Source organism: Aquarana catesbeiana, linkage group LG12 (genome assembly GCF_042186555.1).
Source record: "Aquarana catesbeiana isolate 2022-GZ linkage group LG12, ASM4218655v1, whole genome shotgun sequence".
In the NCBI taxonomy this organism is placed as follows: Eukaryota; Metazoa; Chordata; class Amphibia; order Anura; family Ranidae; genus Aquarana; species Aquarana catesbeiana.
The window spans coordinates 165,737,777-165,757,772 of NC_133335.1; the positions used below are offsets into that span (position 1 = coordinate 165,737,777).

The following is a 19,996-nucleotide window of genomic DNA, read 5'->3' on the forward strand; positions in this document are numbered from 1 at the left end:
ATAAATTATCACTGCTCAGTACACGGACAAACAGCCCACCATGTTAATTAAATAAACAGTTCATATATATATATATATATATATATGAGTTGTGGCAGAATTTCTGATTTCTTGGCCATTTTTCAGAGAATATGAATAATAACACAAACTTTTCTTTCACTCATGGTTAGTGTTTGGCTGAAACCATTTATTATCAATCAACTGTGTTTACTCTTTTTAAATCATAATTACAAGAGAAACTAGCCAAATGACCCTGATCAAAAGTTTACATACCCCAGTTCTTGATACGGTGTATTGCCCCCCTTAACCCTTTCGCTGCCAGAGCAGTTTTGCATTTTTTTGCACACGTTTAAAAAATCATTTTAGGCCTGAAGGTTACACATAACCCCAAACATTATATATTTTCTGAAAGCAGACACCCTAGATAATAAAATAGCGGTAGTTCATTTACGTTCATGCGTGTGTATATGTGGGGGTGGGGGGCTTCAAAAAAAATTTTTTTTGGGGGGGGGGGATTTATGTGCTTGAGTGTAACTTTTATTTTTTTGAAAAAAAGAAAAACATTTTTATACTTAACTTTTTTTTTTCATCACAGGGGACTTTGATTAGATTTTGATTAGTGACAGGTTCTCTTTATTGAGATATGCAGGGTCTAAAAGACCCTACATGTCTCCCCTGTATTTCACTAATTGTTTTGCAATGCAGATCACATTGCAAAACATTCTACACCGGCAAAGCAAGCCGGAGACACCGAGAACGTGACCCAGAAGTGATGTCAGAGATGTCGCTTTCCGGGTCACTGCAAGAAGGGGAGGAGAGCAGACGTGTATCCGCTCTTCTCCTTCTCCTCTACCCGCCCGCACCCGCCATGACTGTCCGGGGCCCACCGATGAGCAAGCGGAGTGGGGGCACGGTACCGGGGGTGTGTGTGCGCGCGAGTGATCGGACGGCAGAGAATGATCAGCGCCGCCCAAACACTCTCACCTGACGGGCAGAAGGCTACCTGTCAGTTTCAGACACAGTCCTGGTGTCTGCAGCCACCGTATTTTGTGCAATACCCCCCCGTTAGGTCCGTACGACATACGGACCTGGTGGCGAAAGGGTTAACACCAATGACAGCTTGAAGTCATTTGTGGATGAGGCTCTTTATCTTCTCAGATGGTAAAGCTGCCCATTCGTTTTGGCAAAAAAACTCCCAGTTTCTGTAAATTCTTGGGCTGTCTTGCATGAACTGCACATTTGAGATCTCCCCAGAGTGGCTCAATGTTATTGAGGTCAGGAGACTGAGACAGCCACTCCAGAACTCCAGTTTTGGATCATTGTCTTGTTGGAATGTCCAAGTATGTCCCATGCGCAGCTTCCTGGCTGATAAATGCAAATGTTCCTCCAGTATTTTTTGATAACATACTGCATTCATCTGCCATCAATTTTGACCAAAAATCCTGTGCCTTTGTATCTCACACATCCCCAAAACATCAGCGATCCACCTCAGTGTATCACGGTAGGAACAGTGTACCTTTCATCATAGGCCTTGTTGACTCCTCTCCAAATGTAGCGTTTATGGTTGTGGCCAAAAAGCTAAATTTTGGTCTTATCACTCCAAATGACTTTGTGCCAGAAGGTTTGAGGCTTGTCTCTGTGCTGTTTGGCGAATTGTAAGTGGGATACTTGTGGCATTTGCGTAGTAATGGCTTTCTTCTGGCGACTCGACCATGCAGCCCCATCTTTCTTCAAGTGCATCTTGAAACAGCCAACATGTTTTCAGAGAGTCCTGTATATCACCTGAAGTTATTTGTGGGTTTTTCTTTGCATCCTAAACAATTTTCCTGGCAGTTGTGGCTGAAATTTTAGTTGGTCTACTTGATTGTGGTTTGGTTTCAACAGAACCCCTCATTTTCCACTTCTTGATTAGAGTTTGAACACTGCTGATTGGCATTATCAATTCCTTGGATATCTTTTTATACCCCTTTCCTGTTTTATACAGTTCAACTACCTTTTCCCACAGATCCTCTGACAATTCTTTTGTTTTCCCCATGACTCCAAATCCAGAAACGTCAGTGCATCACTGGATGAAAGATGCAACGGTATGTCAGGAGTCCAGAAACTCATCACACACACACACACTAATTACAAGCAAACAGCTCACAGGTGAGGATGGTTACCTTAAATAGGCATTCAAACCCCTTTGTGTCAACTTGTATGCATGTTATTGGGCCAAAATCACCAGGGTACGTAAACTTTTGATCAGGGCCATTTGGGTAGTTTTCTGTTGTCATTATGATTTAAAAAGAGTAAACACAGTTGATTGATAATACATGGCTTCAGCCAAACACTAACCATGAGTGAAAGATATGTTTTTGTGTTTATCATTCATATGCTCTGAAAAATGGCCAATAAATCATAAATTCTGCCATGGTATGTGTGACATTTGTGTGGGTGTGGGTATTTCCGCCAAGAACCAGACAACACCAGTCTTGGAGTACACCGGAAAATGAACTGCTTTATTTTTAGAAACATACTGAATTTATACAGCAAACCATCAGATAAGGGCTACTCCCATTATCTCAGACAAAGATCACCTTACACTGTAGAGCTAGTCCTATTATCATAACAATAACCTCCTTAGACACTCCGGTTCCCCGGACTAACTTGCATAAGAAGCCACAAGCAATTAGTGACCAGCTCTGGATAACTAAAGAACACATTAAAACACAGAGTTCTCCAAGGAATGGTACTCCTGCAGCCCAAAGTCTGTGACAATACTCCCCCCCCATAGCTATAGTACAATCAAAGTTCAGTTTGTCACGAAAGTCCATCTGCGTTGCCGTTTTGTCGGCCCGGCCTTTACTGCACAATAAAGTTGTAGGGCTGCAGAGCAAGACTCCATGTCAATAAGCGTCTGTTGTCCCCGGATACTCGATTTAACCAGATCAAAGGGTTGTGGTACGTGAGCACCATGAAGGATCGTCCATAGAGATACGGCTGAAGTTTTTTCAAGGCCCACACCAGCATCAAACATTCTTTTTTCTATGGCTGCATACCCCACCTCCCGGATAGTAGCTTGCGACCGATGTAGGCAACAGGTTGCTCACTGCCGTCGGCTCCCACTTGGCTTAGCACTGCTCCCAAACCGAAGGAGGAATCATCTGTATGTGCACAGAAACGCTTGGGTCATAAGCAGCCAAAACTGGGGCAGAAACCAAAGCATTTTTCAGGCACTGGCAAGCATTTTCACACTCTGGGGACCACAGGACCTGACGGAGAACATTCTTTCTCGTCAAGTCAATCAGGGGTTTATCTATCGTGCTATAGTCGGGAACAAACCTCCTATAGTATCCTGCAGTGCCTAGGAATGCCTGGGTTTTCGTCCGGGGGGTGGGCCAGTTGGCAATGGCCTCTACTTTAGCTAGTTCAGGACGCTGTTGCCCACTGCCTACCCGATCTCCGATGTACTGAACCTAGGACATCCCTATGCTACATCTCTCTGGCTTTAATGTTAGTCCGGCAGTCCTGATGCAGACTAACACAGTACCCAAGTGGAGTAGATGTTCCTCCCAGGTATCACTGTAGATTGCAAAGCCATCCAGGTCAGCACAGGCATAATCCTGAAGGCCATCGAGGAGTTGATCTACCATCCCCTGGAACGTTGCCGGAGCATTTTTCATTTCAAATGGCTTGACCTTAGACTGGTACAAGCCAAAGGGGGTGATGAATGCTGACTTCGACACAGATTCCGGGTCCAGAGGAATCTGCCAGTACTCTTTGCATAGGTCAAGGGTAGTTAGGAAATTACCTCGGGGTGATGAGGTCTAACAGTTCATTGACCCGGGGCATGGGGTAAGCGTCAATCGTTGTGCAGTTGTTTAGTCGGCGGTAATCTACACAGAAGCGGGTAGTACCATCCCGCTTTGACATTAAGACTACTGGGGATGCCCAGGGGCTGTTGGAGGGCTTGATGACTCCTAAATTGAGCATGTCCTTTATCTCCTGCCTCATACCCTCTCACTGACTCAGGTACCCGTCTGCTGGATAGGTGGCTGTCCCGGGGTTTCTACTCGGTGCACTGTCATAGTAGTGTATCCAGGCTTGGTGGAAAACATTTCCTGATGCTGCCTAAGGACCAGCCTGGCCTGGCCTGGTACTGCTGCTCCGAGCCTAGCTGCCTATCTAACCTCACTGTCTCTACACCTGATCTGTCCCCATTTCTCACTGGTAGCTCTGCCAGGGAAAGGTTCTCGGAATCTTCCCTGGCTGGAGCACATATGGCAGCTATCTCCTCAGGCCTCTCTTGGTACGCTTTGAGCATGTTCACATGGAAGGTCTGCCGGACTCTTTCATCTGAGCACTTAGCTACCACGTAGGTAGTGTCACATATTTGCTGCACTACCTTTTAGGGCCCCTGCCAAGAGGCCTGTAATTTGTCCGAGTTGGTAGGCTTGAGGGCAAGAACTTTCTTCCCTACAGCCAAGGTGTGATTCCGGGCGGTACAATCATACAACCGCTTCTGCCGCCCCTGTGCGGTCTAAAGGTTCTCCTGTATGGTGTTCGTGAGTTCCTTCAGCCGGTCCCTGAGCGCTAATACGTACACTACCACAAAGTTCTCTTCAGCCTCTACACCTTCTTCCCAATGGGCTCTTAGTAGATCTAGTGCCCCCCTCACCCGTCTCCCATACAATAATTCAAAGGGGGAGAACCCTGTAGATTCCTGCGGCTCTTCCCTGTAAGCGAACAGGAGGTGCGGCAGAAATTTCTCCCAATCCCGGTGAGAAGTTGCGAATGTCTGCAGCAATTGCTTTAGCATACCATTAAACCGCTCACATATTCCATTAGTATGGGGATGGTAGGGAGAGCTGTGTATAGGCTTAATTCCACAGAACTTCCACAACTGCTGGGTTACGTCCGCAGTAAACTGAGTCCTTTGGTCTGAGATACTGTCCTGAGGGAAACCCACCCTGGCAAAGATTCGGAGCAGAGCCTCCACTACTGTCTCTGCATGGATATTTGTCAAAGGAACTGCCTCCGGGTAACGAGTTGCATAATCCACCACCGTCAAGATATTTCTCTTCCCAGAGGGACTGGGTTGGGGTAATGGTCTTACCAGGTTTACGGCTATCTGGCTAAAGGGCTCAGCAATGATCTGTAGGGTGTACAAAGGAGCTTTAGATCGGTCTCCCTTCTTTCCCACACGCTGACAAGTATCACAGGTATGGCAATACTGTCTAATATCCCCAGTTATCCCTGGCTAGAAGAATAGCCGAGTCAAACAGTGAACACTTTTGGTTCCCCTGAAGTGACCAGTTAGAGGACTGTCATGTCTGATGCTAAGCAGGTCACGCCGATATTTCTGCGGCATGACCAGCTGTCGCTTGGACACTGGATGAGATCCCTTCCCTTCGGTTACCCGATAAAGTAATTCCCAATCCCACGCTATCCGTTCCCTTTCTAATCCCCCGGGGTCCATCCCTGCCCTCTCCCGGTAACTAGCTAACGTCGAGTCAGATAGTAGTTCCCGGGTAAAGTCAGTCGGTGTAGCCCAGGTAAAGGGTGGTACAGTCTGGTCGGGGTTAGGGAAGTTAGGCCTCGCCTGGGTCCCATCATCGAGTGCCTCCTCCGCTCGCCTTGCTTGCTGTCGGGTGGTCACAGGGAAGGCTTCTGGGGATAAATCCACATGGAAAGATGAAGAAAGATGTCCCAAATCATTTCCAAGTAGAACATCTGCGGATATATCTCTCATAACTCCAACTCCCACGTCTCTATATCCCGAGCCCCAATCCATATGCACTTGGGCAGTAGGGATGCGTAAAACTTTGCCTCCAGCCACTCACACAGCTATGGACCTCCCAGTTTTCCCAGTCATTGTAACCATCCTGGGTTGCACCAAAGTAATAGTAGCTCCGCTGTCCCTGAGTCCATTCACCCATATGGCCTGTCGGTGATGCCTGCGATTTTCAGCGGCAGCAGCTTGTATCGGGTTACCTCATGGAGTAGCCCTAATTCCTTCTCACCCCAGCCAGTTGATTTAGATGGTGGGGCGGCTTCCAGGTAATGAGCAGCTCAGGCTGGGCCAGGGGCAGCGCGGTTCCATGAAGTAACGTTGATATTTTGAGGACAGTTAGCTTGTTGGTGTCCCATTTGATTACACCCATAACAGCGAGGCCCGGTCTTCTTGATGGGTATAGCCAGTCAGGCCATTGCAGGGAGGGCGACTGACTGCTGGGTGGACGGCTGGATATGGGCAGGTGCTGGCGGTGGTCTGGAGATGCCGTGAGGCTCCGGTTGGTGGGATCTCCGGGTATCCATATACTGGTCCGCTGCTTTGTCTACCGTCAAGGGCTTTTGGACTTGGACCCACTGGCGAACTTCACTAGGGGATTGGTTGTAAAACTGTTCCAATAGGATCAGTTGGGCAGCATCTGCTAAGGTAGTTGCCTGACAGCCGGAGAACCATGCATCTACCGATCGGGACATCTGATGAGCCCATTCCGTATAGAGCTGGCCCTCTTTCCATTGTAGGCTGCGAAATTTGGACCTATGAGCTTCGGGGGTGATTGCGTATCTTGCCAGCAGTCGCTCCTTGACACGCTTGTAGTCTTTTTTTTTTTTTTTTTTTTGTCTTCCCCAGGTATGGCTTCAAAAGCATCCAGTGCTCGACCAGACAGCTTGCTGATGAGGATGGTGACCCAGTCAGCTTCGTCAATTTCCTGGAGATCGCACTGGGTCTCGAAGACATGAAAGTATCGGTTGATTTCCTCCACCCCATCCTGGAAGTGTCGAAAAGCTGCGTAGGAAAGTTTCTATCCCGTTCTGCAGCTGCAGTACCCCCGATCTCCTTCTGAACCTCAAGCATTTTCAGACGTGTCGTGTCAATTATCTGGGAGATCGCTTCTTGGGGAGGAGTGGTGCTGCATAGCGACAGCCGCCACTGGATCTCTTGCTGGAGCTCGGCCATCCTGGACCCCTCCATAGCTGGCCCTCTGCTTTGGTCGCTGGCCTGGTCACTCTCAATCAACTTGACAATTAGAGTTGCCTTTGACTTGTTGCTGGCGTTCTGTCCCCTTGATTCCAGCAGATCCTTGAGTGTGCTTCACTTAAGGCTGGAGTAGCAAAGATTCATCCGAAAAAGGTCCCGTTGATGGTTTGGATGTTCCAGGCACAAGAAAGCATCCCACCGCTACTAACCAATTCCGGACACCCTGTTGGGTATTTCCGCCAAGAAGCTGCTTCCCAAGTCCTAGAACACAAGACCAATGGATCTGGCTAAAGAAACCCCAAGGACCAGACAACATCAGTCTTGAAGTACACTACGCTGTGTGTCAGAGCTGGATCTGAATCGCCGTGCAGCCGATGTCCCGCCTCCTATGACACACGGCACAATGATTCCTAGAATTGGATCAGAGTGCCGTCTATCACAAGAGGTGGTCTAGGAGGCGGGACATCGGCTGCACGGCGATTCAGATCTCTGACACACAGCGTGTGAGCATGACATTCATTACCAGGCACTGGGGAGGCTGTGTAGGACAGGAGTGAGAGGAGGAGGAGGAGGGATTGGAGACTCTGAGGGGCGGTGGGATGAAACATGTGCGTCACACCTTTTTTCGGCGCCAGTATTGGCAAAAATTCTCTTTCGGCTTATTGCCGAAAGGGCCCTTTTCAGCCGATATGTTTCGGTGGCCGAAATTTTGGTGCATCCCTAATAATTTCCTGTGAATATATTGCCACAGAAACTAGCCACTTGAAGTGGGTGACACTTCCTCCTACATTAGATCAACTGTTGTTTAATTTATCCTGCCGTTATGTATTTGTATCAGCTTTTAGTATGGTACAATGATATAACATACTGTTGTGTAATATACCCTGCCTTCATATATTTGTTTCAGCTTTTCGTGTGGTAAAGTTATATAACATATATTAAGCCAACTGCTATTCTTCTCCCCTGTTACAGTTAACACAAAGGCTGAAGTGCGTTTCCAGTTATCCTCCGCTGAATGGATTCCTGAAGATGTTAGGCAGAAAATCTCAGTGCTGGTGATTACACTTTTTTTATCACTTATTTGCAATAAATTGTGGTGTGAAATAGCCTAGGGCAAGTATGTATAATAAAACAAAAACCAAAATATATCTGCGCTAGATCAAAAAATATATATATACACAGCAACTACTGTGCAATTGTAAAACTAAATCGACAAAACAGCAGTGCCAAAATAATAACAGACTATAAAAATTAATAATCAAATAATTGTGAACGTCCATATGTGAGCAAATCTCTTCCGTGAACTCAGTCAAACATAAGTGTGCAGATGCAATTACCTTTATGGTTGTAATAGCATATATAGTGCATTCACAAAGTATTAACAGCGCTTCACTTTTTCCACATTTTGTTATATTACAGCCTTATTCCAAAATGGATTAATTCATTATTTTCCTCAAAATTCTACAAACAATACACCATAATGACGTGAAAGACGTTTGTTTGAAATCTTTGCAAATTTATTCAAAATAAAAAACGAAAAAATCCTATGTACATAAGTATTCACAGCCTTTGCCATTACACTCACAATTGAGCTCAGGTGCATCCTGTTTCCACTGAAGATCCTTGAGGCCGGGTTCACACTGGTGCGACAAACGCTCCGACATTGGGAGCTCATGTCGCAGGACGTGTGAAAATCAATGTTTCCCTATGGGAGCCGTCCTAACTGGTCCGACACAAGTCGGTCCGACTTTGAAAATGCTCCCTGTACTACTTTGGTCCGACTTTGATCCTACTTCAGCCCATTGACTATCATTGAAGTCAGATCGCCGTCTTGCATGGTCTAACTTAGGCATGCGACTTGTGCTCAGATGATCTTGAGGGGAAACTCCGCGGCAAATTTTAAATAAAAAAAACGGCATGGGTTCCTCCTCCAAGAGCATACCAGGCCTTGGGTCTGGTATGGATTTTACGGTGAACCCCCGACGCCGAAAAAACGGCGTGGGCCCCCCCCCCAAATCCATACCAGACCTTTATCCGAGCACGCAGCCCGGCCGGTCAGGAAAAGGGGTGGGGACGAGCGAGCGCCCCCCCCCCCCCCCCTTGAACCGTACCTGGCCGCATGCCCTCAACATGAGAGGATGGATTCTTTGGGCCAGGGGGGGCGCCCTGCCGCCCCCCCACCCCAAAGCACCTTGTCCCCATGTTGATGAGGACAAGGGCCTCTTCCTGACAACCCTGGCCGTTGGTTGTCGGGGTCTGTGGGCGGGGGGCTTATCGGAATCTGGGAGCCCCCTTTAATAAGGGGGCCCCCAGATCCCGGCCCCCCACCCTATGTGATTGAGTATGGGGTACCCATTCACCTAGGAAAAAAAGTGTCAATAAAAAAAACACACTAGACAGGTTTTTAAAGTAATTTATTAGGCAGCTCCAGGGGTCTTCTTCCAACTTCGGGGGTCTCTTCCTTCTCCGTGCTCTCCGGCCTCTTCTCCCGCTCTCCGGTTCTTCTCCCGCTCTCCGGTTCTTCTCCCGCTCTCCGATTCTTCTGCCGCTCTCCGGTTCTTCTGCCGGGCTCCTCCGCTATCTTCTGCTCTTTTGCTAGCGGTGGCCCAGTCTTCTCCGTCGTCTTCTTCCCTCCGGTCTTCTTCCGATGTTGACACGACACTCTCTCCCGCTGTAATGCTGTGTGTGAGGTGCGCAACGACTTATATAGGTATGGGGCATGGTCACCGGGTGATGTCATCCGGTGACTCCCCCCATTATGACATCACCACCAGGGGCATGATGGGACGGTGACATCATAATAGGCGGAGACACCGAATGACATCACCCGATGACCACGCCCCATACCTATATAAGTCGTTGCGCACCTCACACACTGCATGGGGGGATGGGTCAGAGGAACATAAGTCCAGATGGTTTCATTGGAACCTCTTTTGCTTCTTTGATGAATTCCACCAATACATGGCAGGATCCACCGTCTAGGATCCCCATCGCCAGTTCAGCGTTACCGATCTTGAGCCTTTTATTATATCCAAAAAAGATTTGACAATATTATGTCACAGTTACACTTAAATGCTCTACAGTGTGAAAACCTAAGCAATAGCAGGCGCATACCATGCTACGCACACCATTGCCAGTCAGAGATGGCGTTTTTTTTGTAAGCTATCAGCCTGATATTGCTTCGATTCAGAGCGGCGATTTTACACTGTAAAGTATTGATCCACTGATCAACCACCTGATTTCCACATGCTTAAATATGAGCATTTATTATTTTTTCCTAGGAAAAGTGAACTTCTCCTTTTAATCCACATACTGCTGGCAAAAAGGGTTTTTTGGTTTAATCATTCCATTTTTAAAGGCAAACAACAACAGTACTTTTCTTGAAAGTCAGAGATGTACTCTTTCTTGATATCATTCATCTGTGTTGCTCTGAACAGCAGGATTAGGCTGGCAATACACTAGTAAAAATGAATTAGAATTTTTTGTTTAACAATGTTTTTTAACCACTTCAATACCAGGCACTTAGACACCTTCCCGCCCAGGCCAATTTTCAGCTTTCAGCGCTGTCGCAATTTGAATGACAATTGCGCGGTCATGCTACACTGTACCCAAACAAATTTTTTATCATTTTGTTCCCACAAATAGAGCTTTCTTTTGGTGGTATTTGATCACCTCTGAAGACCGAAAATTTTGAAAAAAAACAAGTTTTTTTTTTTGTTTCTGTTAAAATTTTTTGTAAATAAGTACGTTTTCTTCTTCAATGACGGGCACTGATATGGCTGCACTGACGGGCACTGATATGGCTGCACTGACGGGCACTGATATGGCTGCACTGACGGGCACTGATATGGCTGCACTGACGGGCACTGATATGGCTGCACTGACGGGCACTGATATGGCTGCACTGACGGGCACCGATGAGGTGGGACCAATGAGGTGGCACTGATGGGCACTGATAGGTGGCACTGGTATGCGGCGCTGGGCACTCATAGATGGCACTGATGGGCACTCATAGGCGGCACTGATGGGCACTCGTAGGTGGGATTGATTGGTACTTATGGGTGGCACTGATGGGTACTTTGGATGGCACTGATAGGTGGCACGGATGGGCACTGATAGGTGGGCACTGATGGGCACTGACAGGTGGCACCGCTGGGCACTGACAGGTGGCACCGATGGACACTGATTGGTGGCACTGATGACACTGATTGGTGGCACTGATTACACTGATTGGTGGCATTGCTGGGCAGAACTGAAATATAATGGTGCCAATCAGTGCCCATTTGTGGGCACAGATTGGGCACATGTGGATGGCCATGGGGTACGTACCTGGCCATCCACATGTTGCCCCCTTCCCTGGTGGTCCTAGTGGCGTCCCTGGTGGTCCAGTGTGGTCATCTGAGGGGGGCTGCACTGATAAACAATCAGCGCAGAACCCCCTTGTCAGGAGAGCCGCCGATCGGCTCTCCTCTACTCGCGTCTGTCAGACGCGAGTGAGGACAAGCCGATCAACGGCTCTTCCTATTGACATCGTGATCAGCCATGATGATTGGACATGGCTGACCACGTGGTAAAGAGCCTCCGCCGGAGGCTCTTTTCCAAGATCGGTGTAGCGGTGTGTCAGACTGACACACCACTCCACCGATCGTCGCGATGCGTGCCCCCGCGGGCGCGTGGCGGCATATTATCCTGCTGGACGTCATATGACGCCCAGTCAGGATAACGGAACCACTGCCCGGCCGTCAATCTGCTATAGGCCGGGCGGGAAGTGGTTAAATTTTCTAATTGTTAGTAGGGTCAAACCAGCATTAGTTTTCAACCACACTGTTCAGAAAATTTGAAGGATGACATTTTTTTTTCCTCAAACAAACACATTTCTAACAGGATATATGGCTTTCGTTCAGTATAGTCCATTCATTTCAGAATGGAATTTTACTCATTTTAACCACTTCAGCCCCGGTAGGATTTCTCCCCTTCCTGACCAGGCCATTTTTTGCGATACGGCACTGTCGCTTTAACTTGACAATTGCGCTTCTGTGCGATCCTGTACCCAAACAAAATTGACGTCCTTTTTTTCCCACAAATAGAGCTTTCTTTTGGTGGTATTTGATCACCTCTGGGGTTTTTATTTTTTCGCTATAAACAAAAAAAAATAGACAATTTTGAAAAAAAAAAAAAAAAAAAAATGTTTTACTTTTTGCTATAATAAATTTCCTCAAAATTTTTTTATAAAAACAAATTTCTTCGTCAGTTTAGGCCGATATGTATTCCTCTATATATTTTTGGTAAAAAAAATGCAATAAACGTATATTGATTGGTTTGTGCAAAAGTTATAGAGTCTACAAACTATGGGGAAGAGTTATGGCATTTTTATGGCTTTTTTTTTTTAACTAGTAATGGTGGTGATCTGTGATTTTTAGCAGTATTGAGGCGGATAGATCGGACACTTTTGACACATTTTTGGGACCACTGACATTTATACAATGATCAGTGCTATAAAAATGCACTGATTACTGTGTAAATGTCACTGGTAGGGAAGGGGTTAACACTAGGGGTTAAATGTGTTCCCTCGTGTGTGTTACTAACTGTGGGGGATGTAACTGGGGGAGGAGACATATCGCTTTTCCTACTTGGTAGGAGCAGACGATCTGTCTCTCCTCCTGTTTACACACACAAATCCCCGTTCTGTCTCTCGTGCCCGAGGGTGGGTGTGAAAAAATGGGGTTAACTCATATGAAACCATAATAAACAATGTGCATCAAGTAAATGATAAAATAACAGGCCCATAACATATAAGTCACTTATGCATAACAAAGAAGTAAACTTCAAAGAGAAATATATATATAAGTCCAATTGTGAAATCTTGAAAATGATGAAAGTCCACGTGTAAGAATCCCAAACCACCACACAGACAAGTGTGTCAGTTTCCTTACCAAACAGTAATGATCTCCAAATGATAAGAGATCAACAGTGCAGAAATCATCCAATTGGGAGGCGACCACTCAGGTTACCACTGACTCCACCGCCTCCACAGTCCTTCACTGGTTATCCAAAGCCAGCACGTCATAGTAATAATGGGTAGGAGAAAGAAAAAGCCCATAGAGTAGTATGCTAAAACCACATGATTTATTAAAAGTAGATATATTCACACCAGGGATTAACAGCATCATATCCCACTGGCCTCATCCTACGCATGTTTTGTCTGCTGCAACAGACGTCTTCAGGGGATAAAGAAAGTTCTGTCCCAGCAACAGGAAGAGTTAAAAACTTGATAGAGGTTCTAATCCTTCACTACATCATCCAGCATTAAAAAGAAAAATGTTTGAAAAATTGATTCCTGTTTTATGCTTTTGACTGTAGAACAAAAACAGAATCAACCGAAATGGAGAACTAATCGTAGTTTCAGAAATTAGTCGTTACCAGATGCGTAACTTGGCAGACTGTCTGGATAAAATTCGCACTATGATTTCACAAGCCAGCCAAACGCCGAAAGTAGAGACAAAAGAAGATATCGAGCTTCGAAAAACCAGGTAAAAGCATGAGATGAATTGCAGTGTGTCAGTGTGTAAACTTTAAAAGAGTTTATCATGTGGTTTCATTTTTTTTTTTTTTTTATGAACTCTGCGTTACCCATTGTTAGGATCCTATTCACTGCAGACACAGAAAGTTACTATAATAATAAACAAGATACTACGAGTCTGGACTGATCAATGAGGAGATCGTATCACATCCCCAAAGTATTACATAAAGAACTTAATTATTTGTTAGTGGGATTTTAAAGATAATTCAACTATTTTACGCTGTCATTAATACCACATAATAATTGTCAAAAATGTTTGATTTTATTGATAACAGACAATTAAAGTGAACCTTTGCCCATTACATTCATTTTTTTCTCTTTTGGTTCCCACCCCTTTCCTCTTACAGAACTGGAAAATATTTTGTTGTTATTGGTATAGTACAGTTTTTGTGTTGCAAGGCAGCACTTCCTCGCCTAGGCGAGGATTTTTTAGGCACCCTCCGCTACCTCCAGAGATTGCCCATTCACACATTCCCAGGAGGCAGTTTTACCAAGGGTGCATGCGCACAGTGAGTTTCTGTACATGCAGAGATACACCACTGAGCTTTTCCAGGTATTTGGGACCTGGCAGAGACCCCCAGCATGTCTGCATATACATCAGGGTTCTTTGAACACGATGGATTTTTAGAGATGGAAGAGCAGACGTGCGGCGAGAGGAGGTTATATAGCTGCCGTAAAATTCCACTTCCAAAGCTTTATATGGTAAATTACATGATTTTAAATCCTTTTTTTGTGAAACTGTTGCAAAAAGACATGATACCAAATGTACTGAAAACTGTAGGATTTACACTTTTTAAATCCTTGAGGGAACTACATTAAACAATTGTAGCAAGATTATTTTTTTTTTGTTTTTTTTTGTTTACCTATAACGAACTTATGTAAAGAAAAGTACTACCTCATGGATAAGCAGTTCATAAGCTGTTGTTCAAGTGCATCTAACCCCAAAACTTTTTTTTTAGAATATGAAATGATCAAACATTAGTTAGGATTTTTTTTTTTTTTTTTTTTGCTGTGTGCCATTTTTGTCCTAAAGACACAGATATAGAGACTATCTATCTATCTATCTATCTATCTATCTATCTATCTATCTATCTATCTATCTATCTATCTATCTATCTATCTATCTATCTATCTATCTATCTATGTCCCTCTGTGACTTTTTTTATTAGATAAGCACCTGAACGACTGCAACATACAGGGATATACAATGTAATACTGACATATAATCACACACATAGGTTGGACTTGTGTCTTTCTCGGGGATGGTAATAAAACACATTTTCACATATATTTTTCACAACTTTTCAGTTTTAACAACTTTATTATCCAATGATGGCAAAATAAAAAAAAAATTTAAAAATGCAAAAACAAAACACCACCACCACCCAATAGACCCCATAAAAAGCAGGGTCCGCTAATTCTATAATGTTGTTTTAACTGAAATACCCTCTAATATTTGTTAAAGAAATTTACACGGAATGCCTGTTGGACACAATCTGTACACATATATATTGTTCATTTCCAGGTTCCAAAAAATAACATATTGCCTTTGTGTAGTCAATGAACACAATAGTTCAACAGGAAATATATTTCGATCATAAACTGAGTGCCCAAAATGACTAAATTCTTAAATTTGTCTGACTTCTATCATTTATTATTATTATTCAGGGTGTAACATGTTACAAATGTACCCGATCCTCCATTTTGGCAGCAAGCTGGGGATCTTCTAAAAAAAAATGTGTTCTGTAAAATGGACTGCAGCTACCAACAACCTTTGCAGCTGTTGGCATGTAGTTCTCAAAGAGCTCCCTGTGCTCGCTGTGGGCGTTGTGGTAGTTCATTGAGTCTTCCTGTCAGTGTAAAACTGCCTGCCCATACGATGTTCGTGGCAGGCAGCTTACACTGACAGTCTGAAGGCGACCTGCATGCCATCAATGATCTGCCGATTGCTGGTGCAATGCTTTCCAGGCTGCTAAAAAACACTTGCAAAAAAATGTGTATTCATTTTTTATTTTTTTTAAAAGGTAAACTTATCCTTTACTTGCGGTATCTTCCGCTGGGCTCCAGATGTGTGTGATCACAGCGTGAGTGGGTCGCTGGTGGCACGCGTCCCAGACCCAGTAGTGGCAGATCACGTACTAGCAATGCCGCAGTATATGTATGGTGGGGGGGTTGTGGCTGTGCTAGTACGTGATCTGCCGGCGACCCGCTCCCCCTGTGATCACACAGCGGGAGCCCAACTGCAGGTACCGCGGAATCTACGTCCGCCGGCACCCGCTAGTTACACCGTAGACAGGTAGAACAACAATCTGCCTATGTAAACAAGGCAGATTGCTGGTCTGTCAGAATGGAAGGTATTGATCCTGTGTGCCTGCAAAGCAGGCACACAGATCTTTGCCTTCCCCTAGTCAAATCACCTCCCCCACAGTGAGTAAGCACAGGCAAATCACACAGTTAACCCTTTGATCGCCCCAAAAATTTTGTTTGGGTAAAATGTCGAACTATCACTCTAATTGTCAGTTAAAGTAATGCAGTGCCATATCGCAAAAAATGGCATGGTCATGAAGGGGGGTAAATTTTCCGGCGGTCAAGTGGTTAAGTAGAGTTTTCTGATTTTATACAAAATGCCACTTGTGACCAGCACCACAATGTTCATCAGCATCCACAAGGATCAACATTCCTGAAAGTTCAAACGAACTGTTATGTTTCCACTGTTATCACTAAAATTCTCAAAGGGTCCAATAGTGGATTAGTGTTACCACCATTATTTCAAACATTAAAGCGGTTGTATACCTTTTTTTTAAACTTTTACCTACAGGTAAGCCTATACTAAGGCTTACCTGTAGGTAAAAAAAATATCTCCTAAACCTGTACGGTTTAGGAGATATTCCCCTCGCAATGAGGCGCTGACTGCATCGGCGCATGCGCACAGGGGATTCTCGGCTGAAAGCCCGGCAGCCACAGTGCCGGAGCCGCGATACCCGGAAGGCACGCCGAGGGGAAATGTCAGCTCCCTCGGCGTGGACAGGGTGAGATGCCGGCGCCTCGTTCTAAGGTAAGTATCTCATAATGAGCTAGTATGCGGTGCATACTAGCTCATTATTCCTTTTCCCTTACAGGTGTAGGGGGAAAAAAAAAAGTCAGTGGATTTACTACCACTTTAAGTCCTTGCTAACATTTAAAAGACATTGAACGATTGCTACAAGCTTCAATGTCAGAAAGTTTTGTTAGTACAAATATAGAGAACTGAACACCATAATCCACTTCCAAAACTCAAAAGAATTCAATTTCCTGCCATGTAAAGAGTAATCTCTTTGCAGCAAGTGTCAATGTCAGAGAACTGTTTTGTTAATAAAAATATGAAGGTTAGAACACCATAGTCCACTTTCAAAACTCAAAGGAATATGATCTCTTCTCATGCAAAGTATATATGCAATCCATTGAATATTAAAAAAAACATCTGCAAGCAATAGATACAGAGTCTATCATGAATATGCCCAGCATTTAAAACCTGTATGGTGTTGAAAACAGCAGGTGTTGGTTTTCCTTGTGTTTGGGGATTTTCCAACCCTCAGACATTGGAGTCTCGCATAGATATATTATGTGTGTCACTAGGATTGAGCAGAGCCACCAGATGTAAATAAAACGTGCATGCCTTGACACATTTCACTGTGGACTATGGCTGTGTGATTTTTTTTTTTTTTTTTTCTTTGCCTGTTTTTTCTTGATTTTCATTTATTTGAATATTATTTGGGTAAGAATATTGCTGTACATAAATTGTAGTGAATAATTTATGTAAAATTATTGCAGCTCAGTGCCTTTATTACTATTGCCATTCTTTTGGGCTAAGCCAGCTCTAAGTGGATTTTTTTTAGTGATTTATAGAGAGGGGCGCTTTTGCACTCAATAAAAACAAAATGTTGGCTATAAATGCACTTAAAGCTTTTCTCTTAGGCCTCGTTCTCAGACATTTAAGTAGCCGTAGGATTTAGAGGTGTTCCATGCCCCTACATGCAGGCAGTCCTGGTCATGTCTCATAATTTGATGTCTGTGTAGATGGATGGTCCCCAAGCTCACACGGTCTGCATTTAGGGACACGCACCCACACGAATGTCACACTGGGAAGCAGCGGCTGTGTCCATGTGGCCGCTGCTTCCAGTAGACCTGAAAAGGACTGCTTGCATGTAGATGCATGGAACACCTGTGCATCCTGAATTAATAAATAAAAATAACGGGTACCACGCTTAGAATAAATGTAAAGGTTGCAAAGCTCCCAAAAGAAAGCTCTTATGAATAAGGAAATTAACAGAAATGGGGTTAATGGCACTACCTGTGTCCCGAAGAGTGATCTGTCAAGTCACTTTTTATATGACATACGTGAAATAGATGGTGTAATTATAAACAAACACCCTACGTGTGGTGGTGAAAGGATGTGGGGATCCACCTATTGAGGACAGACCTCTATCTTGAGCCTGAAGAGGATGAGTCCGCAGTAATGATCCTATAACACCAATATAAACATACAAAATTAGAGTTAAAAACGAATTAACCAGTGTTATTTAGTGAATACACCCTCTTATTAATCCAAAAAAATGCAAAAGTATTGTAACATAAGTCCAGAGACTATATATATCCAGTGACTATAATGTTGTAAAATGCCCAACCACCACTAAGTTGTATAAACCATACTGTGCTCTAAATAAGTGTAATAGGGAAAAAAAAATTAAAAAGACCAAAAAAAAGTGATTAAAAATAAATAAATAAATATATATATATATATATATATATATATATATATACACACACACATACACACACACACACATACACACACACACATACATCAAAAGCAAAAAATCGCACCAGTTGTACTATAAGTAAAAATTTGCATCAATTGCAAAAAACGTATGTGTACAACTGTTCCATATGTGACTAATTGTTCATGCTTAAAAGAAATAATTGCAGGTGACTTTAGTGTTCACAACTCTTGACAGGTGACTTGCGTGCTCCCCCTCATGGGTCCCCACTCACCAGCTCCTATAACCCCTGCAGGGGTAGTACGCATATAGATCCGAAATCTAGGCCGGTGTTCCCAGGTTCCAGCATCTGCAGTCTCTCAGGCGTCCCTTGAATTTCCAGGCAATGGCAGATAAGTGCAACTAGGTTTCTCATAAAAAGAAGAAATTGGCTCCCATAGTGTAGTATCCAAAAAGTCAGTTTATTAAAAATCGTTAAATTCAAACATAAAACCAAAAAATAAATAAAACCAAAGTCCGTGCAGCACAAGGTCAGCTTGCACAGAAACAGCTCTAAGTAGCAAGGGTAGACCAAGCTGTGGGTTCGCAGCATGGGCTCCAACTGCGTTCCACCGAATAGCACTGGTACCCGGAAGTGACGTAGTAAGCGTGGCGGTGCCATACGCGCTTCGTCATAGACGTCTTTAGCGTTACAATACTTTTGCATTTTTTTGGATTAATACGAGGGTGTATTCACTAAATATCACTGGTTTTTAACTCTGATTTTGTATGTTTATAGTGGTGTTATAGGATCACAACTGCGGACTCATCCTCTTCAGGCTCAAGATAGAGGTTTTTCCTCAATAGGTGGATCCCCACATCCTTTCACCACCACACGTAGGGTGTAGGTTTAGAATTACACCATCTATTTCACGTATATCATATAAAAATTAACTTGACAGATCACTCTTCGGGACACGGGTAGCGCCATTAACCCCATTTCTGTTAATTACCTGTGCACCCTGGGCAGGCAAATACAGTCTTTGCACAGGTGGACACTTAAGTATACCCTGTGTAAAGGAAGTCTAACTTTGTTTTTTATATTTTGAAAGTGGAAACAAGACCTGGGAACTAATCTCTGATATTATTTCTGTTTACAGACTGGAAAATATGAACCGTGAAAGGCTACGACAAAAGAAGATTAATTCTTCTATAAAACAGAGTAGGAGTGTAAGCATGGAGTGATGCCAAGCATTCAGTAGTGGACTTTGTATTGCAGTGAAAAGGCTTGAGATGACGTCTTAGGTTATGAAGAGAGGCCTGCCACTGAGTTATGAGTAAAGATTTCTGGAGAGGAAAATGTAATATGTGCTCAATAAATTGTGTGAGATTGCAGCATTTTATACATATTGCAAAATATTTAATAAACTTCTGTACAGATTTCCCAGTGTTCATTGGTCATTAAATATGCACTTTATGTCTGAGCTATAGTACTGTCACTTCCATACAGTTGTTATCAGTCACTCTTGCCAAAACAGGACAACAAAATGAGAGTTTTGTTTTCTTCTGAATTTTTCTGTTCCTATTCATGTACCACACAAATGTTTCAGATGATGGTAGAGTTAAATCAGCTGACAATGTTTAAATCCCAAGAACCTTATTGATTAGATTATCTGTGGATGAGTTACTGGACCTGCACATCCATTATGA

General features: G+C 44.0%; 1 protein-coding gene across 1 annotated transcript in view; it reads left to right on the forward strand.

Annotated features, from left to right (window-relative positions):
* MRPL58 (mitochondrial ribosomal protein L58) overlaps positions 1-19,729 on the forward strand; it is a 30,987-nt gene extending 11,258 nt beyond the window's left edge. The window contains exons 4-6 of the mRNA XM_073606171.1: positions 7,943-8,025; positions 13,331-13,500; positions 19,447-19,729. Of these exons, the coding sequence (XP_073462272.1) occupies positions 7,943-8,025; positions 13,331-13,500; positions 19,447-19,531 (338 nt within the window). The 3' untranslated portion in view covers positions 19,532-19,729. The remainder of the gene's footprint in view (positions 1-7,942; positions 8,026-13,330; positions 13,501-19,446) is intronic.
* The last annotated feature ends 267 nt before the right edge of the window (positions 19,730-19,996 follow it).